General features: G+C 42.1%; 1 protein-coding gene across 2 annotated transcripts in view; it reads right to left on the bottom strand.

Moving 5' to 3' along the window:
* The window catches only part of RYBP (RING1 and YY1 binding protein), a 51,763-nt gene extending 27,946 nt beyond the window's left edge, over positions 1-23,817 (bottom strand). Inside the window, exons 1-2 of one of the 2 annotated variants that reach the window (XM_053378186.1) lie at positions 23,405-23,817; positions 21,927-22,052 (exon numbers count right to left, since the gene is read on the bottom strand). In XM_053378186.1, the coding sequence (XP_053234161.1) occupies positions 21,927-22,052; positions 23,405-23,436 (158 nt within the window). In that variant the 5' untranslated portion in view covers positions 23,437-23,817. Of the gene's footprint in view, positions 1-21,926; positions 22,053-22,632; positions 22,773-23,404 lie in introns of those variants that run through there. The other variant, XM_053378185.1, reaches the window with a different exon arrangement.
* Positions 23,818-25,859: the final 2,042 nt, after the last annotated feature.

The raw sequence follows: 25,859 nt of genomic DNA, 5'->3' as shown, positions 1-25,859 counted from the left end.
GCAGGCTAAAACATTACGAGTCCTTATAAGCAGTCTAAATTTTAAATTTTTACAAATATATCTAGGTTAACTGTAACTTCACTCTGTGTATTACAAGTTCACAGGAAAACAATTTATATTTAAGAATTAATATTTTCTTCCAAAAAATGATAGTATGTGTGCAAGAAAAACTTCTAATTCTAAAATTATTTTTTGCTTCCCTATTGCCGGAACTTGTTGACCTTTTTTTAGGGGAAGCAACCACAACCAACCAAAATTGTTGAACTCTGTTCCGGGGAGTTCCAGCTGAAGAAAAGCCCTGCCTTTATTCCATGTTCCCTAGCCTCTCCCCAAACCTACACACCTTATTTCTGTTAGTTAAAATGCTAAACAGGCTTCTCCATTCAAGTGGTATTCTACACATCAGCCTGAAAGAAACGCTATGTCCATTTCACACATATACAGAATATAGAATACAGTGGAACCTCTCCTCACATATGGAATCCGTTCCGGAGGTCCGTTCGTAAGTCTATCCGGGTTGCTGGGAAAAGCGCCATTCTGCGCATGCGCATTCAGGGGCAGCACCATTCCGCGCATGCTCAAATTGCGGCAAACCCGGTATTTACTTCCGGGTTTGCTGCGGTCGCGAGTCAGATTGTTCACGAGTAGGGGCGGTGGTAAGTCGAGGTTCTACTGTAATCTATTAAACAACTTGATTCTGCCAAAAGGCATGAACAAAAGAGGAATTTCTAGATCCTAACACCTACTATGGATACAAATGCACATGCTGATTAAGTATAGTTAGATTTGCACAACTGTTAGTTTTGCACAAACAACAAGTTTTTCTGGAGCTCATTATGAAAAATAGCCACTTGCCTGAAGTGAGCTGAGAATTGCCTTTAAGCAGGCAGGCAAGCAAGTTCTACAAAAGAATACGGTATTTTATAGCAGACCACAAATGATGAACTAATAAATATTTTGGGGTGATCATAAATATTATGTGCAGAACAATCCATGTTTACTAAGAAGTTAAGTTCCCCTGAGTTCAATGAAACTCACTCCCAGGTAAGGGTGTAGCCTGTGCAGACTTATTGGCATGACTGCTTTAATACCACATTACTCATTATGTTTTCATTGTTTGTAAAGAAAGGAAGGTAAAGTAGAAGTTTTCATGATAAACAAAATCTAGGCCATACTGTGCTATACAACAAATAAATAAAGATCAACCAGCTGTTTCTTCCATTCAGGCCACGCATAAAATGTCTTCTTGCAGCGATAAGAACCCAAGAGAAACCTTGCCGGATCATGCCAAAGGCCCTTTTAGTCCAGCATCCTGTACTCACAGTGGCCAACCAGATGTCTAAATCTAAGGCTCTCTAAATCTTCACTGTATTCCTACTGTTCAGGTATCAGAAACCAAATAGACTATCATTTATTAAAGTTCGGGGCTTTATAAACTAGCTGTAACCTTTCCTTCAAAGGAGAGTTGCTCAAATCCCTTGATCATTTATGGTTTCCCATTTCTGAATTTCCCCCAGCTCTACAATGCCCTTTTCGCAGGGAGGTGACCAGAACTTTATACGGTATTCCAAACATGGAATCACACTCAATGTGCATAAATGGCATTATGATATTGGCAGTTGTTTTCAATCCAACCCTTAAGGCTCCCTAACATGAAATTCATCTTTTTTACAGCTATCACACACTGGGTCAACATCTTCATTAAGCTATCCACTATGAGCCTAAGGTCTTCTTCCTTGTTCCAGGAGCTCAATGCCATGAACACACACTCACAACTTCTGTCTGACTGGTAGATAACTATACGAGTGACATTCCAGGAAGTACACTGAATAGTGCCCACACCCCTTCTAGCTTGCTCCATGCATCTCTAACAAATTCCAAGGTCCAAAATAAACTAAAGGGAGGGGCAAAGCAGTTTGCCCTGGCATCACACTGAACTCACTCCATTCCTTGTTCCCTTGACTCTTTGTCAGTGGGGCAGAAACACTTCATCAGCTGGGCCTTGCCTCTTGCTTGTTCATGGCACATTACTGGCTATATATCTCACCCGAAGGTAGAATCAAACAAGCTCAGCAGAGAAGAAGCTGCAAGGGCATCCAGTAGTTGTTGTTTAGATTGTACCACAGAGATTGACCTTTGGGGGAGGGGGGAGTATGACAGTAATTTACTTCATGTTCAAAATTACTAGGAGCCAGAAGAGAAAGCTGGTAGGATTTTAGCCTACAGACATAAGCAGGCTAAAAATAGCATGGTTCTCTCTGGAATTAAGCTAAGTGATGGTGCAATAGCTCATAGTTCAAGATTCAAAATGATTTTATTCAGTTCTATAGAATACCAGTACAGTGGTACCTCGGGTTAAGTATTTAATTCGTTCTGGAGGTCCGTACTTAACCTGAAACTGTTCTTAACCTGAAGCACCACTTTAGCTAATGGGGCCTCCTGTTGCTGCCGCGTCACGGGAGAACAATTTCTGTTCTCATCCTGAAGCAAAGTTCTTAACCTGAAGCACTATTTCTGGGTTAGCGAAATCTGTAACCTAAAGTGTATGTAACCTGAAGCGTATGTAATCCGCGGTACCACTGTACTTGTTGGCTTTTCAGCATTTTGAGTAATCAAGCCTTCTAACAGTAACAAATGTTCACATCAAAATCCTAGAGAAACTTGTAAATTACACATCAGAAAAAACTACGCATTATATTAATGCAACTGACTGAAGCCTTAGCTCCAACTGCTTGCATGTTGATTAATATAAACAAAATTGCAAGGTCATTGATTTGAACTTTACAGAATGTAGACTCTGTTGGACACCATGTATAAGGCTTCATTTTTAAAGATAAAGAATTCTGTTGCAGCATTCGAGAAACTTCAGTAATAGTTGCAAGGTAGATATAAGAAATTAGATATATTAAGAAAAAGTTTAATTATGATAAAAGTGTGTACTGGCAATAAGTAATATGAAATCGAAATATGGAATAGACGGGAGGTTGGGTCTTTAGTGTTAAAACCAATATATGTTTTATTGTTTGTTAAGAAAATTATGTGTCTATGGTTATTACTGTGTGTAATTTGGTATTTGTGTTTTTTCTTTTTTCTTGCTGTATCAATAAAAATTTAAAAAATACAGAAATATAATAAAACAAATTCAATTTTGAAAATTATTATAGTTTCATTGATTAAAGTAGATATGAAAACCCTATCAGACACATTAAGCAATGCTTTTTAGATGCAATGCCATCTTTAGTCTTACAAAGCATGATAGCAGTGGTCAATACTGTTTATTATCTTTTTGTAGCCAGCCCAAAAGCTAAAAAGCATGTAATTAACAGAAATTTTAATATATTTTTTTAGAATTGCAAATTATATAGTAATCAAGTATCATGAACTTATATTATCCAGTAAAGGATCTGCATACATACTTGGGAGCTATTTTGCAAAGGATTCTTACGACACCCAACTTACCTGTGTAAATAGCACACGTTTAACTTTCTACCACTATTTGCAAAGAGTGGTCCGCAAAAATTTGGCTTGGCTTACTAGCTAGTAATAGTTTTGTGGTTGCTGTTAAGACCTTCCTTCCCCTAGTCCTTTGTGCATACCTAGTAGTGTGTGTGTCCTGTTGCTCTGAACTTTGAAGCAAGAACATGCCTGCTTCAAAGTCTAGTTCAATATGAAATTCCCCTCCTTGAATGGGTGGGAGGAGAGAAAAGCAGAATGAGCCAGGAAGCCTGCACAAAAAGTGCAGTGTGACATAGGAGACCCTCTTGCACTCTCTATAAAGTAAACAAAAAAGAGGATTTCATGGGTACTGAGGGGGGGGGGCTTGCACCTCATGAGAAAATATTTAGAAATCTCTATTGAAGTATTACAAGGAAGAAATTGGTGTCAAGAGCTTTAGCCGATATTGTACTATAATAGATTAGCTATAGAAGGTGTCATACTGTGACACGATTGTTTCACATCACACTATATGACATGACATGTTTTCCTATCATGTAACGAGAACAGAGGCTTTTGACAAGAACTGACAACCCTACACCTATCCTGACATAATGGTTACAGAATGCATCACAACTGCAATAGTGACTTGGCTGCAACTCTGAGAACCAACCACATGAAGAACAGTAATTCTGTGCATGATTTTCTCCAGCATTTGTTGGGGGAAGGGGACCAATGAATTACGCTACGCCACAATCTGTCACTGTAAGTTTCTCTACCGCTCAACTGTTAGACTTGAGTAGCAATTATAATATAAATCAACACCAGCTGACTGCATCGTTTCTCACAGAACAATTGTCCTAATACTTTTAAGAAGTTTCCACAGACAATGAATGCAGATGTGCTAAAGGTTTGTGCCAAAATAAATAATTAAATAATTGCTTGAAGCAATACGCTTACCACCTTCTTGTATATATTTTTAGCTACCCCACGAATGCCAATTGGCACTGAATATACATTTTATAAAATGAAAAAATAATAAAGCTAATGGAGCAATAAAAAAAAAACAACCCCTGCACTGGGGAGGGCTGTTTGTTTGAGCAGAGGAGTCTCCTTCCACTCAATTCCACCAGCTAAGCAGCCTCCCGCTGGCTGCAGAAATGAAGGAAGCATCACTGCATTGGCATGACACTCCCCCTTCTGCACAGGCCTACTCTGATACACGGGCAGGGCCACTCACCTGTCAACCTTTGGGCATCATAATGTTGTGACACTGATAGCTGTGCAGGGAATCCCACCCACCTGTGAAATTTGAGATGTGGGGAAGGGGGTAATAATGGTAACTGACAAAGCAGCACTGAGCTGGACTGAACTGTTGAGTTCAATTCTGTTACTTTGGCTGCATGTACCAGTTCCCCATAGCGAGGGCACAGCCAACAAAAAAATTAACCCTACCCATCAGCTAATATAACTTATCCATTGTGCTGACAACAGCTGATGGGACAGGCTAGACTACACCTCCTGGCAGGCCAAAATTTACCTGCAGGCTGGAGGCTCACCACCCTTGCTTTATATTACGAACGCAAGAAGAACCTTACAGGGTCAGGCCAAAGGCCCATCTAGTCCAGCATCCTGTTCTCACAGTGGCCAAACAAGTGCCTATGGGAAAGGGATAAGTTATATCTGTCACCTAAGCTCTGGCCACCCCTTGGTTAAATTACTGCTGTGCGCTATATACGTGGGGCTGCCACTCAAGAAACTTCAGCAGGTGAAGAAGAATTCAGCGGCCAGGTTGCTCACCGGTGCAAGATAGTTTGAACATATAATGCCAATTCTGGCACTGGCTGCCAATTACTTCAAGGACCTCCTCTTCCCATACGAACAGTCCCAGACCCTGCAATGATAATTTGAGAGCCTTCTTCATGTGCCTCCTCTGCAAGAGGCCCAGAAGACAGCAACATGAGAATGGGCCTTTTCTGTGGTGGCTCCCCATTGTGGAATGCTCTCCCCAGGGAGGCTCGCCTAGCTCCTTTGTTACATACCTTTAGGCGCCAGGCAAAAACATTCCTCTTCTCCCAGGCCTTTGGCTAATTAAACAACCAATAGCCTTTTAAACTGGGGTGTGTGTGTTTCTGTTTGTTACTATGTTATGTATTTTTGTGTTTTTATATTGGTAACTCACCCTGCAATCCTCAGATGAATGGCAGTATACAAATTTAAATGAAAACAATAAAGATAACAATAATTCCACAAGCAGAACCTGAGTGCAACAGCACTTTCCCCACTTTCCCCAGCAACTTATTTTTGGAGGTATCTTGATAACAACAATGGAGGCAGAACTGGCTATCACAGCTAGAGTAATTAATTATCTTTTCCCAAAAGGAAAAGCTAATTAGCCCTAGTTTGGGACCTTAGTATTTTCAAGAAAAATTAGAAGCATCATATACTAATTATGAAAGTAGCACAAAATAAAGTGAGAGAGACATATTCAAGCCCCACCTCTTCAAAGGACTCACTGCATAGCTCTGAACAAGTCACTGTCTCAAGTCCCACTTCCTACATATAAAAATGGGATTATCAGTCACCCTCAGAGTTCCCAGGGAAGGAAATACTGAAATATTCAAATCAACTGTTTAACAATATTCAAAACTAAGAGCATATGAATACACCTATTTACTGTCAATGAAGTTAACATGGTGGCAGGACACAACACACGTGTCTCAATCTATAGTGTGCTTGCCTGAAATGAAAGTAAGGATAAAGCATGTCACTCATCTGAAGGGAGGTCAGGCCTGGTGCCATAGCAGAGAAGACCCTCTCACAGACACCCCCCCCATTACAGTGGGACAACCACAAAAAGGGTCCCTTCAGCAGATCTTAATGCATGGGCAAGTTGTTCAGGAAGAGGCATTCTTTCAGATATTTGGAGCCCAAGCGCTTTATCTATCACTATTAGCACCTTGAATTGAGGCTGGAAGGTAATAGGTAATCTGTGCAATTCTTTCAGATTAATGGTTATAAGCAGTATATATAAGCACCCTAGCCACTATTTGAACTAATTGCAGCCTCCAGACTGTACTCAAAAGGCAATCTACCCCAAGGAGCCAAAATGGCTCCCCCCGCCCCCGCCGATGGTGAACTAGCCAGAGTTGGGAATAAGCTCTCCCATACACTGAAGACACGGGGTTCAAGTGAGTGACTCCAGAAGTATTCTGAAGCTATGAACCTGATTCTACAAGTGCAACCTCTTCTGGAATAGGATGACTCCCCAAATTCCACCTGCAATAACCACACAACTGCAGCCCTTCCATTTTGTCTGGGTACAGTTTCAAGAGGAGACTCATGTTCCTGCCACAGAGGTACATTAAACCAGGGAGGTTTAAGGCAGTGTTAAAAACTCAGATATACTGTATAAGCTAATCGCCAAATGCCACCTTAAACCTAGGTTACGAGCACTACAATCAAATATTCAAGCGCATTTTTGCAGTGGAATTTATTACTATAGTGGTACTTCAGAAGTTGAACGGAATCTGTTCCAGAAGTCCGTTCGACTTCCAAAACGTTCCGAAACCAAGGTGCGGCTTCCAACTGGCTGTGGGAAGCTCCTGCAGCCAGTCAGAAGCAGCGGAAGCCCCTCTGGACGTTCAGGTTCTCACTTCCAGGTTTGTGACGTTCAGGAGCGAAAACGTTCAACTTGCAAGGTGTTCGGGATCCAAGGTACGACTGTATTATTATTATCAATTTCCTTTCTATACTGTTTTATAGCTTAAAGGAAGAAATCTCAAAGCTGTTTACAACACATTAAAATATCAAATAGAACAATCCAGAATAAAGCAAATTCAAGCTTCAAGGAAAATATTTCAGATCCTTCTCTAAGTGATATTTTGCTTTCCCCCTATTTATTTACCTACTTAATTTATACAGCTGCTTCACAGAAGATGTACTCTAAGAAGCCAGTGTGGTGTAGTGGTTAGTGTGTCGGACTAGGTAGGGCCTGGGAGATCACGGTTCAAACCACCATTCCGTCATGAAACCCACTGGGTGACCTTGGGCCAGTCGCAGCCTCTTAACTTATCTCACAGGGTTGCTTGTAGGGATTAACTGAGGAGGGGAGTGAACTCCATGTACTCTTCGGAAAAAAGGTGGGATAGAAATGAAATAAACTCTTCTCCTTACCTGCTTAAGAAAGCTGGAGGGGCCGGCCAGATGGAGATGTCAGTTGCCAACCTAGCATCCAGAGATCTCCACGTGGTCGCAACTGGACCTGCGCTAGTAGCAAAATGAGCCTGGCTAATTTCTAACGCTGGTTTGGTGGTCATTCCATTTTACCAGGGAACCCTGAAAATAGTTGCTGTGTGTGTCTCCTAACAACTCTCAGCACCCTCCATGCACGCACTGCGGTTCCCAGGATTCTTTGTGGGAAGCCATGACTGTTTAATACTGCTTTAAATGAATAATACAGGTGGGCGGGCCATGCATCAGTGAGGCAAATTTAAAAGTGAGCTCCTTCACTTTTCACTCAGAGAGCAGCAAGCAAAACCATCATAAAGATTACTATTTGTTGTGTGACTTAATAATACATTTTAAAATGCCTCGGTATTTGGGTTGCATTTCAAAAAACAGTTCAGAACCGTAAAAATCATTTTTTATCTGGGATGCGAGACTCCATGGCCCTAGTCCTAGTCAGCATGTTCAGTCATCAGGGATTATGAGTGCTGTAGTCCCAACTGTGACCAGAAGGTCCGATTCACAACAGCTGCTTTAGATTAATGTATTTTTAAATGTTTTGCTTTTTAGAAACCCAGGTTTTAAATAAAAAAAATTAGGAAAAACTTGGCATGTATTATCTGAAACCAACTTTTCCTCAGGATAAATGCCAAATCTGTCATCAGCCTGGTCTGGCAAGTTCATCCACAAGCAAACAGCTACGGGCTAAGCAGCATTTGTTCTCAAGCAACTGTTTTCTCATTAAGTGAATGACTGAATTCCTATCCACCAAACTTCCTTGCTGTTACCACTAACCAAACTGGTTTATTCTGTTGCTGTCTACACACACCTGGAAGGTATACTGAAATTTTGTAGTGGGCAGTTTTAGAAACTCAGGTATATATGCTAGGCACCAAATGGCTCCTTGGTTCTAGGCTGCCACAATGGAATTCAAGGGATTGGACTAAATGACCCTCAGGAGCTCCACTTTCAAAGCTACAATTCTATGATCTTAACTACATTGGTTAACTGTAGCTTGCTCTTACAACAATTCACATGTCCCAATATGCAGGAAGAAGAAACCCACATAGAGGAAATGGAAATGCTATTAACTATGGAGTAAGGCAGACATTTTTCAACTGTGGTCACCAACCTAGCGCCCAGAAACCTCCATGTGCAATTGGACCGCACCAGTAGCAAAACATGTATGGCAATTGGCTAATTTCAAACTCTGGTAGTGGGTACATGGTAGTTAACCCATTTTGGCAGATAACCTGATTTAATACATTCATACAAGGTCAATTTGAATCCTTAATCTATAGCCATTTCAGCAAGTTAGATAATAGAAAAACCTATCATCTTATGCAATGAAGGGGTTATCATATAATTTTTAACGTATTTACTTATGAGGCTGTCAACTGATTCTAAATAATCAGGACATTTACTCTCTTGCTCTTAAATGAATTAGGTAGGGTTTTTTTTATTAAAAAAAAATCATTGTCTTGAAACAGATATTTTGAGTATAAAAAATTAAAAGGCAGTGGTTACTCTTAAAAAACAGCCCAGTTGAGTCTTGCAGCTAGCTAGCACCTTGCCAACTTAATTAATGTATAACAAGTCCTTCCAGGCAAATAGCTTGCCAGTCTCGCCTCTCAAGACAACATTCAATGCACACAAGTGTGCTGGCAACATTTCTCTTCCTTGGCTTACACTTTTATTTTATCCTGCAACATTTGGACAAATAAAATATTGCTCAGAATGCCACTTAAACACGCTGAAACATGCAAATGTTGCCTACCACGCAGCAACATCTCTGATTAATATTAATTTAAGTTTTTCACTTTGTTCCGTTCTGCTTAGGAGTCTGGAAGATAACAGCAACTTATATAAGGTTTGCTGGTGTACAGCTAAATAAAACACTAAAAATAATCATGACACCAGATGAAGTTATGTACTTGCTCTCCTTCCCTGTCCCCAATGGACCTGCAATGGCTCTGTAATAGTAGCACAGGGACAAGAGAGCTAATACACAGCATTAACATTACAGAGGAAAGCCTCCCCTTCTTCAGCTAATGATGTACTCCATACAAGTATGCCCAAGGGACTAGAGACTGTGCCGGCTGATTGACTCCATCACAGGGCCATCGTCCATCAATGTATTGCCTCTTCTATTGAAATCTTAGGAAGAGAAACTCCTCAGCTAGGCAAGCACTTTCAAAATTAATAATGTCACAATGCAGCTGGTCAAACAACATAAGCAGAATAAACGGAATAAGTGAATAAACAGAAAACTTACCTTTGGCAGCCATGCACAGAAATCATATACAGTTGTACCTCAGAAGCTGAACAGAATCCGTTCGACTTCCAAAACATTCAGAAACTAAAGTGTGGCTTCTGATTGACTGCAGGAAGCTCCTGCAGCCAATTGGAAGCCACAGAAGCCCCGCCGGACATTTGGCTTCCAAAAGAACATTCGAAAACAGGAACACTCACTTCCGGGTTAGCGCCATCGGCGAATGGCGGATTCCCTCCGAGCTCCGGAGGGAATCGGCTCCGCAGGATTTGGGTCTTCCCGCTGCGGCGACGCGGGGACCCTTAAAAATCACAGGCGGTGAAGCCTGTGAACCTGGTGACTCGGTGGGCACCATTTGCGCCCCCCGACCTGCGAAGGAGCCTTTTTAAAGGCTTCGGAATGGGGGACGGGGTGAGCGGCGCGGTGCTGAGAGTCGACTGCTTCTCCTGCGGAGTGAAGCCGCATTGCCATGGCCAGAGAGCGCTGACTTCTTCTTGTGAGTAATTGGACTTTAAAGCAACAACCCGTGAGTAGTACGGAAATTGGATTTGCAAAGAAAATTTTTTTTTTAATTAGGCACGATCGGGGAAGGCGCAAACAGGAAGTCCGTCTCCCCGTCTTGTAAATAATCTAAAGCAAGGACCTGCTAACTAAGATCGAGAGAATCTTTTCTTTTTTATTGCGTAAAAGACATTAATTTCACGATTTGGCAGTATAAGAAATCTTACTGGAGGATAAGAGTTAATTTTGGGAGCTGAAGTGCCACCCCCCCGGACCCGGGAGTGATCCGCGAGAGAGCCTGTTGAAGAGGTATTGAAGAGTTTGACAGCTGTCAAATTAGCTGTCAAGACTGAAAAAGAGAGCTTTGTTTCTGTTGTCTCTTCTGGTTATATTTGTTACAATTTGGTTATAATTTGTTGAAAACAAGGAAGAACTGATACAAACTAACTTGACTTTTGGATTAGAACTGGAAGGAATATTAAGTAACCAAAATCCCTCTAGAGGGGGTTTTGGGACATTACAAGAATGGCTGAAGGAGGGAAAATGCAAGCTAAATTGGACAGAGTTTTTGTTCTCTTGGGAAAGTTACAAGGCCAAATTGATGTTTTGGCTACAAATGTTGCAACTCTGGATTTAACAGTAAATAAACTCATTGAATTTGATAAGGACTTGACTCAGGAAGTCCATGCAGCTGGACAAGAAGAGAAACTAGAGAGCTTTGAGAGTGTGGAGAAAGAGATATATGTTGTTCCTGAGGAAAAGGAAGGAGGAGCTGTAATGCTGCAGATGACAAAGGAGAGCCAGAGGCCTGACATGATGGCTACAAAGGAAAATAAGAACTTGATGTCGAAAATCTGGTTTGAATTGGAGATTGAAGAATGGAGAGATCTCCTTATGTGGAGATCTGAAGATCCAAGGATTACAAATCTGATTAAGGTGGAAGTTGGAGCTTTGGGGACATTTGGACTTGAAAGGAGTAAGAAACAAGATTCAGGCTCCACTTTTAAGTATGGAGGTCTGGCTGGAAGAAACATGGATCCCATTGGGCTAGAGCTTCTCCGAGATCTGGTGTTTAATATTAAGGACCATATTAAGAAAAAAACCGGCAGAGAGGAATTGAGAGAGAATTAAGAGCCTCGGACGTGAGATCTCCAGGCTGATAGTAGATTAAGACTGATGGACATTTGTTGGGGATTGAAACCGGGAAGGGGGGGTGGAGTTTGGGAATCCAAAGGGTGCATAATTATAATCTGTTTTTGTTTTTATTCTGTTTTGTTATTTGTTATGAAGATTGGGGAAGTCGTGGAAGGGAATTTGGGTCGACTTTAGAAAAAGGTTTTAAGAATGAGTACTGATGTATAAATATTGATGTTTATAAGGTAAAATTGGCTTTTTTAAAATGAACTAAATAGAAAAAGGTAAAAAATTAGGGATAAGAACTTGCTGAACTAACAATTTGAATTGGAATATAAGAAGGGGAGGTGTGGGGAAGTCAGGGAAATATGTTATAGAAAAATAAGGATTGTGAACTCTATGTGTTTTTAAACTTTTTTGTTTTTCTTTTTTGATTTTTTTAATGTATTAAAGTGGAAAATTTCAATAAATATCTTTAAAAAAAAGATAAGAAAACAGGAACACTCACTTCCAGTTTTCAATCATTTGGGAGCCGGAAAGTTCGACTCCCAAGGCGTTCAGGAGCCAAGGTACAACTGTACATTCAATCTAAGAACAATGTGTCTAAGTTTTTGGACCCCTGAGCTTTACAGAATTACAAGCAGCCCTCAAACGAACAACACAAATGGTGACATCCAATGTTTCATCACATTTACTCACTGAAATCTTGATATGACCACCAATGGCTATCACTCAAACTATTCAATCTATACTGTACTATGTTCCAAGTTAACAGCATAACTTGGAGGAGTTCCTGGAACAGATTCAGAAGACCTGCAAGGGGAAGAGGGGAAGCTCTATTGGGCAAGCAGAATTACATGGTTAGCGCTATGCTGAATACAACTCAAAGTATTTGTGAGGGGGCAATGCAAATATATATTTAAAAGGTAACATCAGTCTGTCCCATTGAATTTCTCAGACTGAATCCATGGCACTAAATGCCACTAAAACCTATTACATGCTTGTCAACAAAAATCTGAGAACTGAGCTGTTCTAGAACACCTGAGGAGAGGAGCAAGATGCGATCCATGCAGTTTGGAGTCAGATGCCAAACGGTCTGTTAACAACAGATTAGGAGACTGTTGGGGTGAACCAAAACCAATAGCCATAGGTTCATTTGGGAGGTGAAGCAAGAATCAAAAAATGAAAGCATAGATATAGAATCTGTCAAAAAGCAGGATGAAACAAGGAATTGGAGGCAGGCATAGATAAGATGGACTGAGATTGGTGCAAAAAGGCAAGAAACAGTGGCAGCCAGAAGCCAAGTTACTGTACTGTTTAGGCAAGGATCTCCAAACTGCTGTTGCTGAAGTTTATATCTAGCAAGAGTGATAGCGAGGACCGGTTGCTTGCTTTGGCAGCAGAGCCATGCGAATTATAAAAGTCACCACATCAGGACCCTCTTGCTAGAGTCAAACCTAACCTGCAATGGAGCTACCAAACACTGCCAAGGTTAAGTGTTCCAGTTTAAGTCCTGGTGTCTCTTACATGAAACCTATGACTGTAGTAAGCAAAATTAAGGCCTATTGACTAGACTTCTCCAGGTCTTATCAAATATTATAAAGGAACTTATGAAACTTAGCCCAGAAACACAGGACACAAATATACCTGGGGGGGGGGGGTTCTAGTCAAATAAGAACTGCAGCAAAGTTCAACAGGAGCTTTTCTTTGATAACTAAACTATACTGTGCTTGCATTCATGTCCTGTCTTTCTTCACCTGACTTCCTTCATGGTATAATTCCAGATCCATGAAGGATGAAGACACCAAATAATCATAAAGAAACAAAATCATGTTTCTTCAACTTCTTTAAACCACTAGAATGGCTGGTAAGTGGTAATTTTTCCAATGCAAAATAAGCTTATCAAGAAACTGAACTAAAGAGCCTGCCTATATGCCAAGATTTTGGTACCCTCCTTCAGATATTAGACATGAGATTTGAAGGAAGAAGCCTTTTTCAGATGTGGTGCTCTGTTTTTGGAAAATCCCTTTCAGTGAGGCCCATTCTGCATCTTTTCAGCACCAAGGAAAACATTTTTTCCAGGCATTCCTAAATTTCGTTAGAAGTTGGTCATCTATTCCTTGATTATTGATATTTTTACTGCTCTGAGGTTTTATTGTTAATTTTTATTGCTGTTTTACCGATCAGGTTTTGTTTAAACGGAATTAACATTTTTATGCTTTCTTGAAAACTGCTTTGAAGATTATAATAAATTTGATTCAATGTTTATTTGTTCAGGAAGTTTGAAAACCTAACAATACAAAAATCATTGACCCCCCCCCTTCTCAGATACATTGGGCATTTGCTTAGGATATTGTATAACAGACACTATATATTTTCTGTTTATTATTGAGCAAAATGTAGACACATAAAGGTTCTCTTGGTTTGTCTAGAACATGTCACCTTTTAAAAATACATCCGATTACATCCAAACTATTTGCCATACAGCAGAGTAACATGTCAGGACCAGACAGTCAAAAATATCTCTATGGGGGGAGGGGGAGAGAACCCTGAAGCTGCACATCTAACCTGTGTAAATTCAACGGCAGGTCAAAAGCTACTTGTTATGGAAGAAACACACACCTTTCCAAATGACCTACATTCTGCAAAGAGACCCACTGACCTACAGAACCATATGAAAGCTCATAAAGTAGGTCACTGGGTTTCACTGTTTTTAAGCATTACACTTTGAAAGAGACACACAGTGACTAAATCTAAAGACAAACGCACATCACAGGGGATCTCCACATGCAGTGATATAGCAATTTTTTAACCAAATTGCATAACAAAAAGCTATTATCTTTTAAGTCACATGACCGGCTTCCATTTTTCTTTTTCCTTTTTTTAAAAAGGATTGAAGTGAAAGACTATTTAGACCTAAGTTCTCCACAGGTGAATTTTATGGCTTTCTGACTAGCCTACTGAACAATGAAACTGTCAGAACAGTGAAAGGAAGATACACACAGGAGTTTGTTTTCATTTAGGGGCCTACCAACAAGGACTACCAGCAAAAAGGATGAACTGCCCATACTTTATGTCCATAAAAGAAAACACTACTCCTACAGCACTCACGACTTTCCAACTTTGAAATCCTTTATTTCATCCACGACAGCTTTCAGCCAAGGCATTTGGGGTTTATTTCCAAAGCTACCTGAAGGGGCAAAATGTCAAGCACACCCCCCTTTATAACTTCCAAGAGAGCTATGTAGTTCTGGATACTCATTCTGCCAACCTCCTGTGCAAGACAGTGCAGCCTCGTTGGACACCAAGGCGTTGTTTGAGGTAGTTCCCCCTCCCCTTTCCAACACTGCCCCATCTAAGGCAGTGTTAGAAAATGGGATATGAAAGCTAGGAGCTAAATTAAACCTAGGTTACAGGTGCAAACGACGGATTAATAACAAGAATAGAATACAAAGCTGAAAATGAATGAACGACAGCTAAAATATTATGTTCATTTTTTACATGGTCTAGTCCTTCCCCTGCCCACCCCCATAATATTCTTCAGAAAGTCTATTCTCCAGTCTTCAGACAGTAGCTGGAAGTGGGGAGGCAGAAGAAGGTCTCCTTTTTCCTTCCACTTTGCAGTTTTAACCTGAAATCTTAAGCGCAATACTGCGCTCAGAGCTCAAAAACTGCTCGTGCTTATTAAATTCTCTGTCGCAAAATGCCCCTAGAACAATGGAAGTTTCTAACACTGATCTAAGGTGTAGGGAAATTCATTAGAAAAAGAAACCCATAAAAGAGGCATAAGGATTCTAGAAACAGGCAAAAGGTTTTCAGCCTATTTTCCCTAAGTCAAGTTATGGCCCAATTCTAAAAAGTTTTTTTTCCACAGAGGAATGCTCTTAAATTTTACTATTGGGGGGGGGGAAGCATGCAAGGTTTGCAGAGATAGGCTGTAAACAAAAAGGACATTCTTGCCTACTGATTATTAAGAATATAGAAGGATTATTCTGGGGCGGAATCCACACGCTTAAAAATCCAATTCTTTGCTTTTTCATGCTTTTCCACCTTCGACTTTTTATTTCCAAGATACCGTATTTTTCGCTCTATAACACGCACCAGACCATAACACGCACGTAGTTTTTGGAGGAGGAAAACAAGAAAAAAAATATTCTAAACGAAATAATGGATATATGATTTTTGTGGTTCATGCTGTGGCCACAGACATGTGATCTGACAGTGAGTTTGGAGTAGCCCAATGCAAAAATCCTGAGGATCCATGTGGATCCATGCTTTGTAACCACGGAGGAGGGAAGGAAGGGAAACCATGGATCCTCTGCTCACGACTGCAGCAGATCCCCCCGCCACCCGCAGGCATTTGCTCCATAACACGCACAGACATTTCCCCTTACTTTCTAGGAGGAAAAAAGTGAGTGTTATGGTGCAAAAAATACGGTAGTTGTTCACATAACTATCTTATGTGCACATAAAATAATCTGGAAGTCTTGATTATAGAGATAAAAAATGCAAGACACACCAAGAACATGGGAATAACTTGAGTTCTGTGCTTTCAACTGTATTGGCAATTATACAGTGGTACCTCGGGTTACATATGCTTCAGGTTACATACGCTTCAGGTCACAGATTCCGCTAAACCAGAAATAGTACCTCAGGTTAAGAACTTTGCTTCAGGATGAGAACAGAAATCGTGCTCCGGCGGTGTGGCGGCAGCAGAAGGCCCCATTAGCTAAAATGGTGCTTTAGGTTAAGAACAGTTTCAGGTTAAGAACGGGACCTCCGGAACGAATTAAGTACTTAACCCGAGGTACCACTGTAGTATTATATAGAAAGGATTGTTAAAGTAGCACTGTACTTTATTTTTACTTACATTGTGCTTACCCAGGAAGCTGGTCACAACCATTTTAAGGACAGGTCCCTCAGCATATTCAATCAGCTTCCAAAAAAATCTTAATTCACTCAATGGAAATTAATGCCTAACCATTCCAGGTCAATGGGAATGGGAAATAGGTCTCATTTGTTACAAACTGGAATGTGCCCTCGAATTTTTATCCTGTCTCTTTGCTTCTCTTTAAGAAAGATGGAAAAATGGAGGGGGGTGTATAGAAACTTGTAGCTTCTGCATGGCTGGAATGTAAAAGGTAAGAATCACATCTGTCACTCTGCCCAGTTTTGCAGGCTAGGCAAAAGCACTTCAGGCGAGTGAAGAATGATGAGGGGCACTGCCTGGGGAGAATCCTAAGGAACAAACAGTTAGACCTAGGAGGCAATTTGCCAGCAGACTAGAGGTCCCTTACTCCTGCTTTAGTTAAATTATCTGCCTCAATCATGGGCAATGCAAGGGGGTGGGAAATCCGACTTCTAGAGCAAAACTATGACACAGATGAGTGGAGGTGACCCCTTCTAAAGTACACTGTTCACCTATTCACAGCCACCTCTCTTCTCCCAAGCACTTTTGTCTGACCTGAATTCACACTTGGAATTGAAGTTCAGTTTTGGTATTGGGGGGGAAAGTGTGGTGAGAAAGAGAAGAGTATGGCAAGGCAAGCTGCAGACAGCAGATGGATAAACACACATGCTGTCTCTCTCTCAAACACACGATTTTTCAAGGTACCGTATTTTTCGCTCTATAACACGCACCCGACCATAACACGCACGTAGTTTTTAGAGGAAGAAAATCCGTAGGCATGCCACCCGTAGGCATTCCCTCCATAACACGCACAGACATTTCCCCTTACTTTCTAGGAGGAAAAAAGTGAGTGTTATGGTGCAAAAAATACGGTATTTCGGCTCTTGCCCCTTGTTTTTTTATATGGCTGGGGCAGACCTGGATTTAAATCAGGGGTAGTGAGCCAGCCCAGGCGAGGTAAACTTTGCCCACCCCTGATTTAAATAAACATGTCCACTGATGTTGCATCTGGTTTGGACTACAGAGTTAAAAACAACTTTAAAGTGCCACTTTCCCCAGTACGTATAGTTATAGCAATACGAAACTAATTATAAACACAAGAATCCTATTCAGTTTTACACTGATGGTGTCAACAGAGAACCACCGAGCTGAATTTACAAACAAGATAGCTCAAAAGATAAGATTGCAAGGAAAAAGACAATATGACAGCAAGAACATGCACACTGCACAAAAAGCAAGCCGACGCTATTAAAACTAATCACAGAAAACAATTTGCAGTTCTCATTAACAATAGGAATGTGGTCAATAAAGGAGTTTAAAGAAAACAAGAACTGAATGCTGAAAAGATAGAAGCAAAAGTTTAGTCACAAATAGAACTCCTGTGTATGCGTTTACTCAGAAATAAGTTCCGCTGAGATCAGTGGAGCTTCTTTCCAAATCTGTGGTACAGAACTGGAGTATAACTTTTCTGAACTGTATGTAGCTGTATAGAAAACGATGTATGAAAAGGCAAAGCAAAATACATGAAAAACAATTAAAAATATTGGGGTAACTCCATAGAGAGCCTACTTTTCCTTGAATGATGTGAACTGTTGTTAAAATTGAGTTGTTGAGTTTACACAAGTCACACCTTTAAGGTTGCTTGTTTTAGTTTTTTAAGAATTTGCTCCTTGACTCAGCTATTCAGAGCCTACCACACCACTGTAACTGGTTCTATTGTTCGAAATGCTCTTACCCAATGTTTCTCCCAATGTTGAACCAAAATCTACCCCCCTGCAACTTGAGCCTGTTAAGATACAGTCCTGCCCTCTGGAACAGTAGAGAAAAAGTTTTTGCCCTGTTCTGTGGGACAGACCATTAGGTATTTGAAAAGTTCTTTGTATCACCCTTCAGTTCCTTTGATTTTGCCTCATTGGACTTACTTTCCATACCACTGACCATCTTGATTTCCTCTTTACTCATTCCTATTTGCCTAGACAGTGTGCAGAACTGGGCAGCACGCCATATGAGATCTGACTTGTGCAAAATAACATTACTTTTTATTTTATGGGGTTTTTGTATATAATTTGTTTTTATTCTTAATTATTGTAAACAGCCCAGATACCTTTATGTTATGGGATAGCATATAAGTGTCATTAATAAACAAAATGGAACTATTTCTTCCCATGACTTGAAATCTGAATCTATTAATGCAGACTAAAATTGCATTAGCTTTTATTGCAGCTGCACCACACTGCTGACTCATGTTCAGGTTGTGCTTGACTATAATCCCAAGATCCTTTTCACATGCCAAGCCATGCTTCTGAAATTTAAAGTGCATCAAGTACATTCAGTAAACTATTTCCAGGTGCAGCTTCAAGTAAATTTTATTCCTCTGCCACATCATTCACTATTTCATGTGAAAATATCTCAGAAACAGCAGAATCATTTCTTGAGTGAGAAAACCAAGTGAGACTTTCACTTTTGGTCATGACCACCTACCTCCTTCCCCAAAACACAATATCTCAAAGATTAATCAGCTCACAATCCACTTTAACCTTTATAACTGAACCCAAAATCTATTAGCTGGTCCACAAAAGACATATTCTGAACCCCAGATCAAAAATAAACCTAGCCACCAAGACTACTGCTACCATCCTATCCTAACAATTTCATATGGTTAGCTTAGAACATAATGCAGAATGAGTGCTTAAATCCTTCAATACTCTTAGAATATTTAGATGCCCTGGACTGAGCAGGTAAGACGAGGGAAGGTGGTGCAAATCATCTTTTTTTCAGGGAGCTTACCTTCCCTATTCAAGTATTTAGATAAATAATAAATGATTTGCGTTGTTGGACATTCCAGCTCATGTCTCTATCCCTAGCAGTATCACTCAAAAACAGGTATCTTGCTGCTGATACTCTGGAGGACTGACTTACTGGTCCTTAAGCAATCCTAGTAGATATTCGCAACTGAGATTTTCTACAATACAAGCATGCACACAGATCGTATCATCAGATACAAATATTCTGAGTAATAGCAAACCATAAACCATAGCATTGTTGTACATTAAGTGTCAATGAAAAAAATGCAGGTTTCCTGAAACACCAACTTGCGTCACATACAGTAACTCCCAAGCCACAACCAAAACTCACTGCAGAGTTTAGATAGTGTTCAGTTACTATCATTTGAGTTATTTACAGATTTATGTCCAATATTGAGTTGGTTTATAAATAATACTTAAATATGTATTTTTATTATATATTTATTATGAAATATCATTGATAAGCGCTTACTTTAAAAGCATATAGTGACATACTGAAAGCGTACTTTAAATATGGGGTGGGGAACTAGTAGCCCTCCATATGTTGTTGAATTTAAACTCCCGTCTCCCTGGCTGGCCTTAATGGTCCAACTCCAACATACTGAAGAGCAACAAGTTTCCCATTTATATCTTAAGTGAATGCAATCATACTGACTTTGGTGAAACCGCACTCATAGAGGCAGAAATATAGCTAGAAACCTAACAAGAGGTCAACATAAGCTTTCTGCTGCAGGGAACACATAATGAGAAAGCAACGAAACATTTTAATGCTCACTTGACAACTACGCCTAAGTTGAAAGTTTTCCTTATTAATTGAATAATTTAATTTAATATGTAATTAAATGGGAGAAGGTTTCCATATTAAGATTATTGTCTCTTCCCCTCCCCAAGAACCCATGTTACAGGACAGGTTGTTTTTTCTTAAGAGACAAAAATATGCTTTTTAACAAATAAGGATACTAATCAAAATTACGCTACACAAAGGGGATGCACAACGTCTGTATCCATTGTGAGGACTGTTCTGCAAACTGTACAATGAAGGTTTGGAGTAAATTTTGCCTCACAAAACTGAGTCCCTCATGAGCATTACAACAGCTCCCCAATAATGTCTACTCTTAACAGTCAGGCCTTCCCAATTACAGATCTTAAGCATTATATACAACAAAAATGTTATATATACACAAATCAGAAAGAGATCAAATATTGAAGTTCAAAGCTTACTTCATGCAACTTAAAAACATTGTTCTAGTCTGTAAGAATGAAACTGGTGGGAAACTTTTTACTACACCTTAAATTAAATTTGACACAGGAAGTACATCTAGCCCACAAACTTCCAGTTGCCCATCCTTATTAAACACAATCTACAATATGCTGATGCTGCAAGTAGGTATAGAACAATACATCCCCAAAAGAAATCAACAGGTTTGTATGCAAGAGCCACAGGTGGATTCACTGACAATACTAAAGCCTAAATGAACATGACTGAAGTCTACACACACACACACACACACACACACACACAAATGTTCTAGACCGTGATATATATCAGACTTAAAATCAGTGTCCTCCAAAACAGTACAAAGTGTAGAAATACTCAAAAGACATGCACGCTATGTACACGAGTGGACATTTGACATCTTGTTAACTCGCTCATGTCACAAGAAGCCTCAATGATCCAGAAAGTTTTTCTCATTGGAAGCATGCATTTTCAGCTTTCACTCTGCCATGCTCAAAATACTTAAGGAATACATTACCAACTGCTCCCAATCAACAACACAACCTGCTGTCTGCCATTCTGCAGAGTCTTCACATTAGAAAGTCTATTCATGGTAAAATTCTGTGATTTTTCGAACATAAAAAGCATGCAACATATAACAAAGCTTATTAACTTTCCAAAAGTACTAAGGAGAGCATACAAAAGAGAACACCCAATTCAGTTAAGACAACTTGTCAACCTAAAACTTTGAAAGAATTACCTAACTCATACTTAACACTTTAAACATTTTGGGGGGGAAATCCATCACTAATACATACAAGTTAATCAAAAAAGCTATCTCAGGATCTCATAAATCTGCATTATTGCTATGTTTCTGTGACATAAATCCATGTGTTAGATGTCATATGGCAGCACTCCTACACATAACTTGAACATCTCTGCAAGTATGCATAACCCATAGTATTCTTCAGGAAACTGGTTTTCCAAAGTTCCTTTATTTTACATAAAATAAGTCATTATTATTAGAACAAAGCAGGACTTTGAAGTTGCGCTTCTGTTGTGCCTCTTTATCAACCTTCAGAAAACAAAAAAGGCACTCCTCAGACTATAGCCAAAAGGCTATGACATAGAAAAATACCCAGCTTCCAATCAAACCTGACTGATCTGAAAGTCCCAGAGGCCTCCTTTTACCTACAAACATGACATACAGCAAATAGCATCAAATAATTATTATACAGTATACAGTACCTGCAAACACTTGTTTTTAATGTGTACATGAACACTTGTAACACAAAACAGGTTTAAACATTCTTTCAAAGGGAGTCATTTCTCGTTCCCACCGCCATGGTAAATCAACAAGTCAGCAGCATTACAGTTAGTTACAGGAGGAAAAGGGACGACTAGCACATTAGAATATGAACAATGTACCTTGTAGAGGTGCCTTTCCTGACATCACATATGCTGCATTTAAAGGCTTCAGCACTGTTCCTAAAGGTGCAGACACTACAATCCCAAAAACCTTCGTCGGCTGCAGGTTTTGCTTGCCTTTTTGGCCTTGAGAAGTATGTGTAGGAAGAAAGGGGAGGGGGGAAGAGAAGGAGGAGGAAAAGAAAGAATAAAACATGTTAGAAACGAGATCATAAAGCAAAGCTGTTTCATACTATGCTCTGCTTTGCTCTGCCTGCCATTTATTTATTTATTTATTTATTTTGCTCCTTGCCTAAAAAGTAATCAAATTTTCGATGGAGCAGTGAGGAAACCGTACAAAGCACCCATCAAGCCAAAAATCCGACTTTGTTCTCTCTTCTCACCACACACGTTTCTCATGCCTTACCCCGCAACCTTCCCCCAACACCATACCATGCCATACCCCCGTAGTAGCAAGAGAGGAAAGGGGAACATTTCCCCCTCCAACCTTCAATCTCAAGGCAATCAATTTTCACACAACAACGACTACCCACTGAATCTGGAAGGGCAGGGAAAAGGCGATGGTGGAAGGTATCCGAGCCTGTTACCCTCCCTCTTGGGGTGTGCTTGTGTGAGTGAGGGGTGTGTGTGTGCTTGATTGTACTTTAAAGGATTGTAGGCGTGTCCCTCCATGCGCCCCCTTCGTCTGTCTGTCTGTCTCCTTTACCTTGTTAAATCTCCCTTTGTCTGGAAGAAGTCAGTGTGAGGAGACGAGGAGCTCTGTGTGTGTGTGTGTGTGAGAGAGAGAGAGAGAGAGAGAGAGAGAGAGAGAGAGAAGGAAGCAGCCGCCATAGCTGCTCTAACACCAGATTAGCCCTGGCACCAACAGAGAGAGAAACACAAACACTTCGCCCTCCTCCTCCTCCTCCTTTTTGCTTCTACACACTCCCTCCATCTTAAGAGCCACCCTGGGCACAAAACAGAGCAAGCCCCTCCAAACACACACACACAAAAAAACACACACACACACAAACCTCCCGTCCCCCCCCTTCCTTTCAGCAGTTAGCCACACAAGGAGCTCTCTCTGGCTCTCCTGCCCCTATAGCTTCGCCTCCCAGCACAATTGGAAAAACAAGGAGTTTTCTGTACCTGGCTGGGAGGAAGGCAAGGCAAACAAGCTCTCTCTCTCCCCTTCTTTACCTACTTCCTCCATCTTAAAAAGCCCCCTCCCTCCACCACGACTCCCACCACTACTACAACCACCACCTCCTCCGCCACCCCGGGGCCTAGCCGTCCCCACCCCCCCTCCCCTGAGCCTAAGAAAGCGGGGTGGGTGGTGGTGGGTGCTTTCGGCTGGCACCCGCGCGGCGCGCTCCTTCCTGTCCCCACCGCCACCCTCGTCTCCATCTTAGGGAAGGGAGCCTCCCCCCCCCCCGCGACCTCCTCTCGGCTCCTCTGCCGACTCCCCCCCCCCCTTCGCTGGCCCCGCTTTCTCCTACCTGGTCGGGCTCTTCTTGTCGCCCATGGTCATGGATCGGTTGGGGCGCCGGCGGGGGTGGCGGCCCCCTCTTCGGCCTCGCGCGCAAGGAGCGGAGGGTTCGCAGGGCTGGTTCCTCCTCAAGACCAGCAGGATCCGGGCTGCTCCTGCTGCCGCCGCCGCCGCCGCCGCTCCTGAGCCGCCGCCGCTCCTGCCGCTGCCAGGCTCCCCCGCTCCAGACTAGGCAGCGCACGGAGCGCAGCCTCGGCTCCTCTTCCCCCCGCCGCCGCTGCTCCTCCTCCTCCCAGCCAAGGCGAGCACGGCTACAGCGGGCGGAGCTGGCGGCCCTCCGCGGCCAATCCGGGCAGCCCGGCCTTGGGCTCCGCTGGGGCGAGGGAAGGGGAACGTGCAGCTTCTCTCCCCCCCCCCACACACCCCACAACCAAAACACGCACACACTCCCTCCAAGCACCCACCACCCACCGAGCCCCTCGGTGCACACAGCGCACGCACACCCCGCTCCGTCCCGGGAGGAGGAACGGCTCCCTCGGCGACGAGGGCAAGGCTGCGGGGACGCCGCTCCCTCCCAAGGCTTGGCGGTGGAAGAAGCCAGCGAGCGAGGGAAGCGTGTCGCCGTCGCTGGGCGGCGCCTGGCCACCCACAAGGCCAGCGTGTGACCCCGCCTCGGTCGTAGCCGCTCGCGTCGAGCGCGGCCCCCCTTTCAGACGTGTGCGTGTACACACGCATATAAGTGGATTAGTCACGCGGGGGTGGGGTGCGGTGGGCGCGCGAGAAGCATGACGCGCCGCCCGAGTTGCCGCTCGCCCACTCGCGTGGAGTGCGAAATGTGTGTCAGGCTGGCCCCGTGGCTGCTTCGCCCTTGTCAACCGCAGTGTTTCACCCCCTGGTTGTTTTTCTGCGGGAACAATGTCGCCCCCTGAACAGCGAGGCGGCGGCGGGGGGGTCCAATAAAGAGAATAACGTCACCCACACTGCAGTAGGAAATGGCCCGTGTACATTTAAGTGCCTCCCTCTCCCAGCTCCCCTTCGGAGAGGGAAAGCGAACACAGGCTACGGGGAGGGTGTGCGATGTTGAACTTGGGTCCGCCTGCAGGCCTCTTGTTTCCTCCACTCAGACAGTCGCCCACAAAGAAGTGGGAGAGAGGTAGCGATGCTCAGGTGTAGGGGAGTCTATTAGCCACCCACAGGGGCAGCCTATGTCCCTTCAGCCACTTATCAAGTGCAAGAAGAACGTGTCAACATTTGCCCTTCCGTGTGTCACTCTCAGGAGGCCGCACACTCAAGGTTACTTGGGCTGCAATCCTGAACACACTTTGGGAGCAAACTCTTATTGAATACCGCGGAACTCGCTTCTAAATAAACCGTCCCAGGATTGTGTGCCAGACATGTGAAATAATTACCACTGAGGCACTCCCGAAGTGGTTAAAGGGTTATAAATCTCCACCCTTCCCAACTTCAGTTTGCTTAACAGGAGTATTCTTTCTGCCTGCAAAACCTGTGGACATCATCCTGAGCAAAACCTGCACTTTTACACACTACTGCAAGCTGCTTCAAATGAAGGTTGTGTGGTGGCGTTCAAAATTACAAGCCCTATTCTGGACAAACAAGTCAAACAACCTTGTTGTCATGACCAGGGAGCTATTTTGGGCCCCCAAAATAGGATTGCCCCAAGCAAGGAGATCACATGTGCCTACTCAGACTATGCCTATAGGTGAAGAATGGATTCTAACCATGACTAGTGATTTTGAAGATGGTACCAGGCTGCAGTAATTATTATAGGTTTGTTAACACAAGATAATGATGCTTTGGACATAGGAAATGTCTCTTTACACCAAGTAGGTGTAAGTGAGAGACTTGCCCCATGCCCAAAATATAATCTTGTAGAACCCCTTCAGTTGTCACCTACTGCGGGAGGAATGTGCCACTTACATGCATTCCTTAATAACCCTCATAAAATCACACATGAAATAAAAAGTGTGTCATCAAGCTAGCATCTCATATGAACAGCATGCTTTCAGTTTCCCAGAGCATTTGGGCCACTTCTCTTAAATATATACATGGGTATTTATTTACCACATTTATATACTGCCTTTCTGCCAGTACATGCAAGTGGAGAATGTGATATACTCACTGGGTATATTTCATACCTAACAGGAAATGAGCATTATCACCAGGTGTCATGTTTTCTTAGTGAGCTACACATCCCCAGAAGAAAATACTATTCCAGACATTCTCCCCGTGCGCATACCCACTCCCCCAGCGCACTTCCTTTTTACATCCTAAAATTGTTTTTCCCTTTAGCAAAAGACAGTGAAAGGTGTAGCACATGATTGCTCTGCTAGCCTGTGTTCCTTTTAGATATGTAGGTTGATTCAATCACCAAAAGCTGAAATAATGAACATCACTGCTTATTTCACATTTTGAAAATAAACTATTCAGAGAAGTTGTGACCACCA

Source organism: Podarcis raffonei, chromosome 2, assembly GCF_027172205.1.
Source record: "Podarcis raffonei isolate rPodRaf1 chromosome 2, rPodRaf1.pri, whole genome shotgun sequence".
Classification (NCBI taxonomy): Eukaryota; Metazoa; Chordata; class Lepidosauria; order Squamata; family Lacertidae; genus Podarcis; species Podarcis raffonei.
The sequence above is the reverse complement of the archived record's forward strand: the minus strand, read 5'-3'. Positions and strand labels throughout refer to the sequence as shown.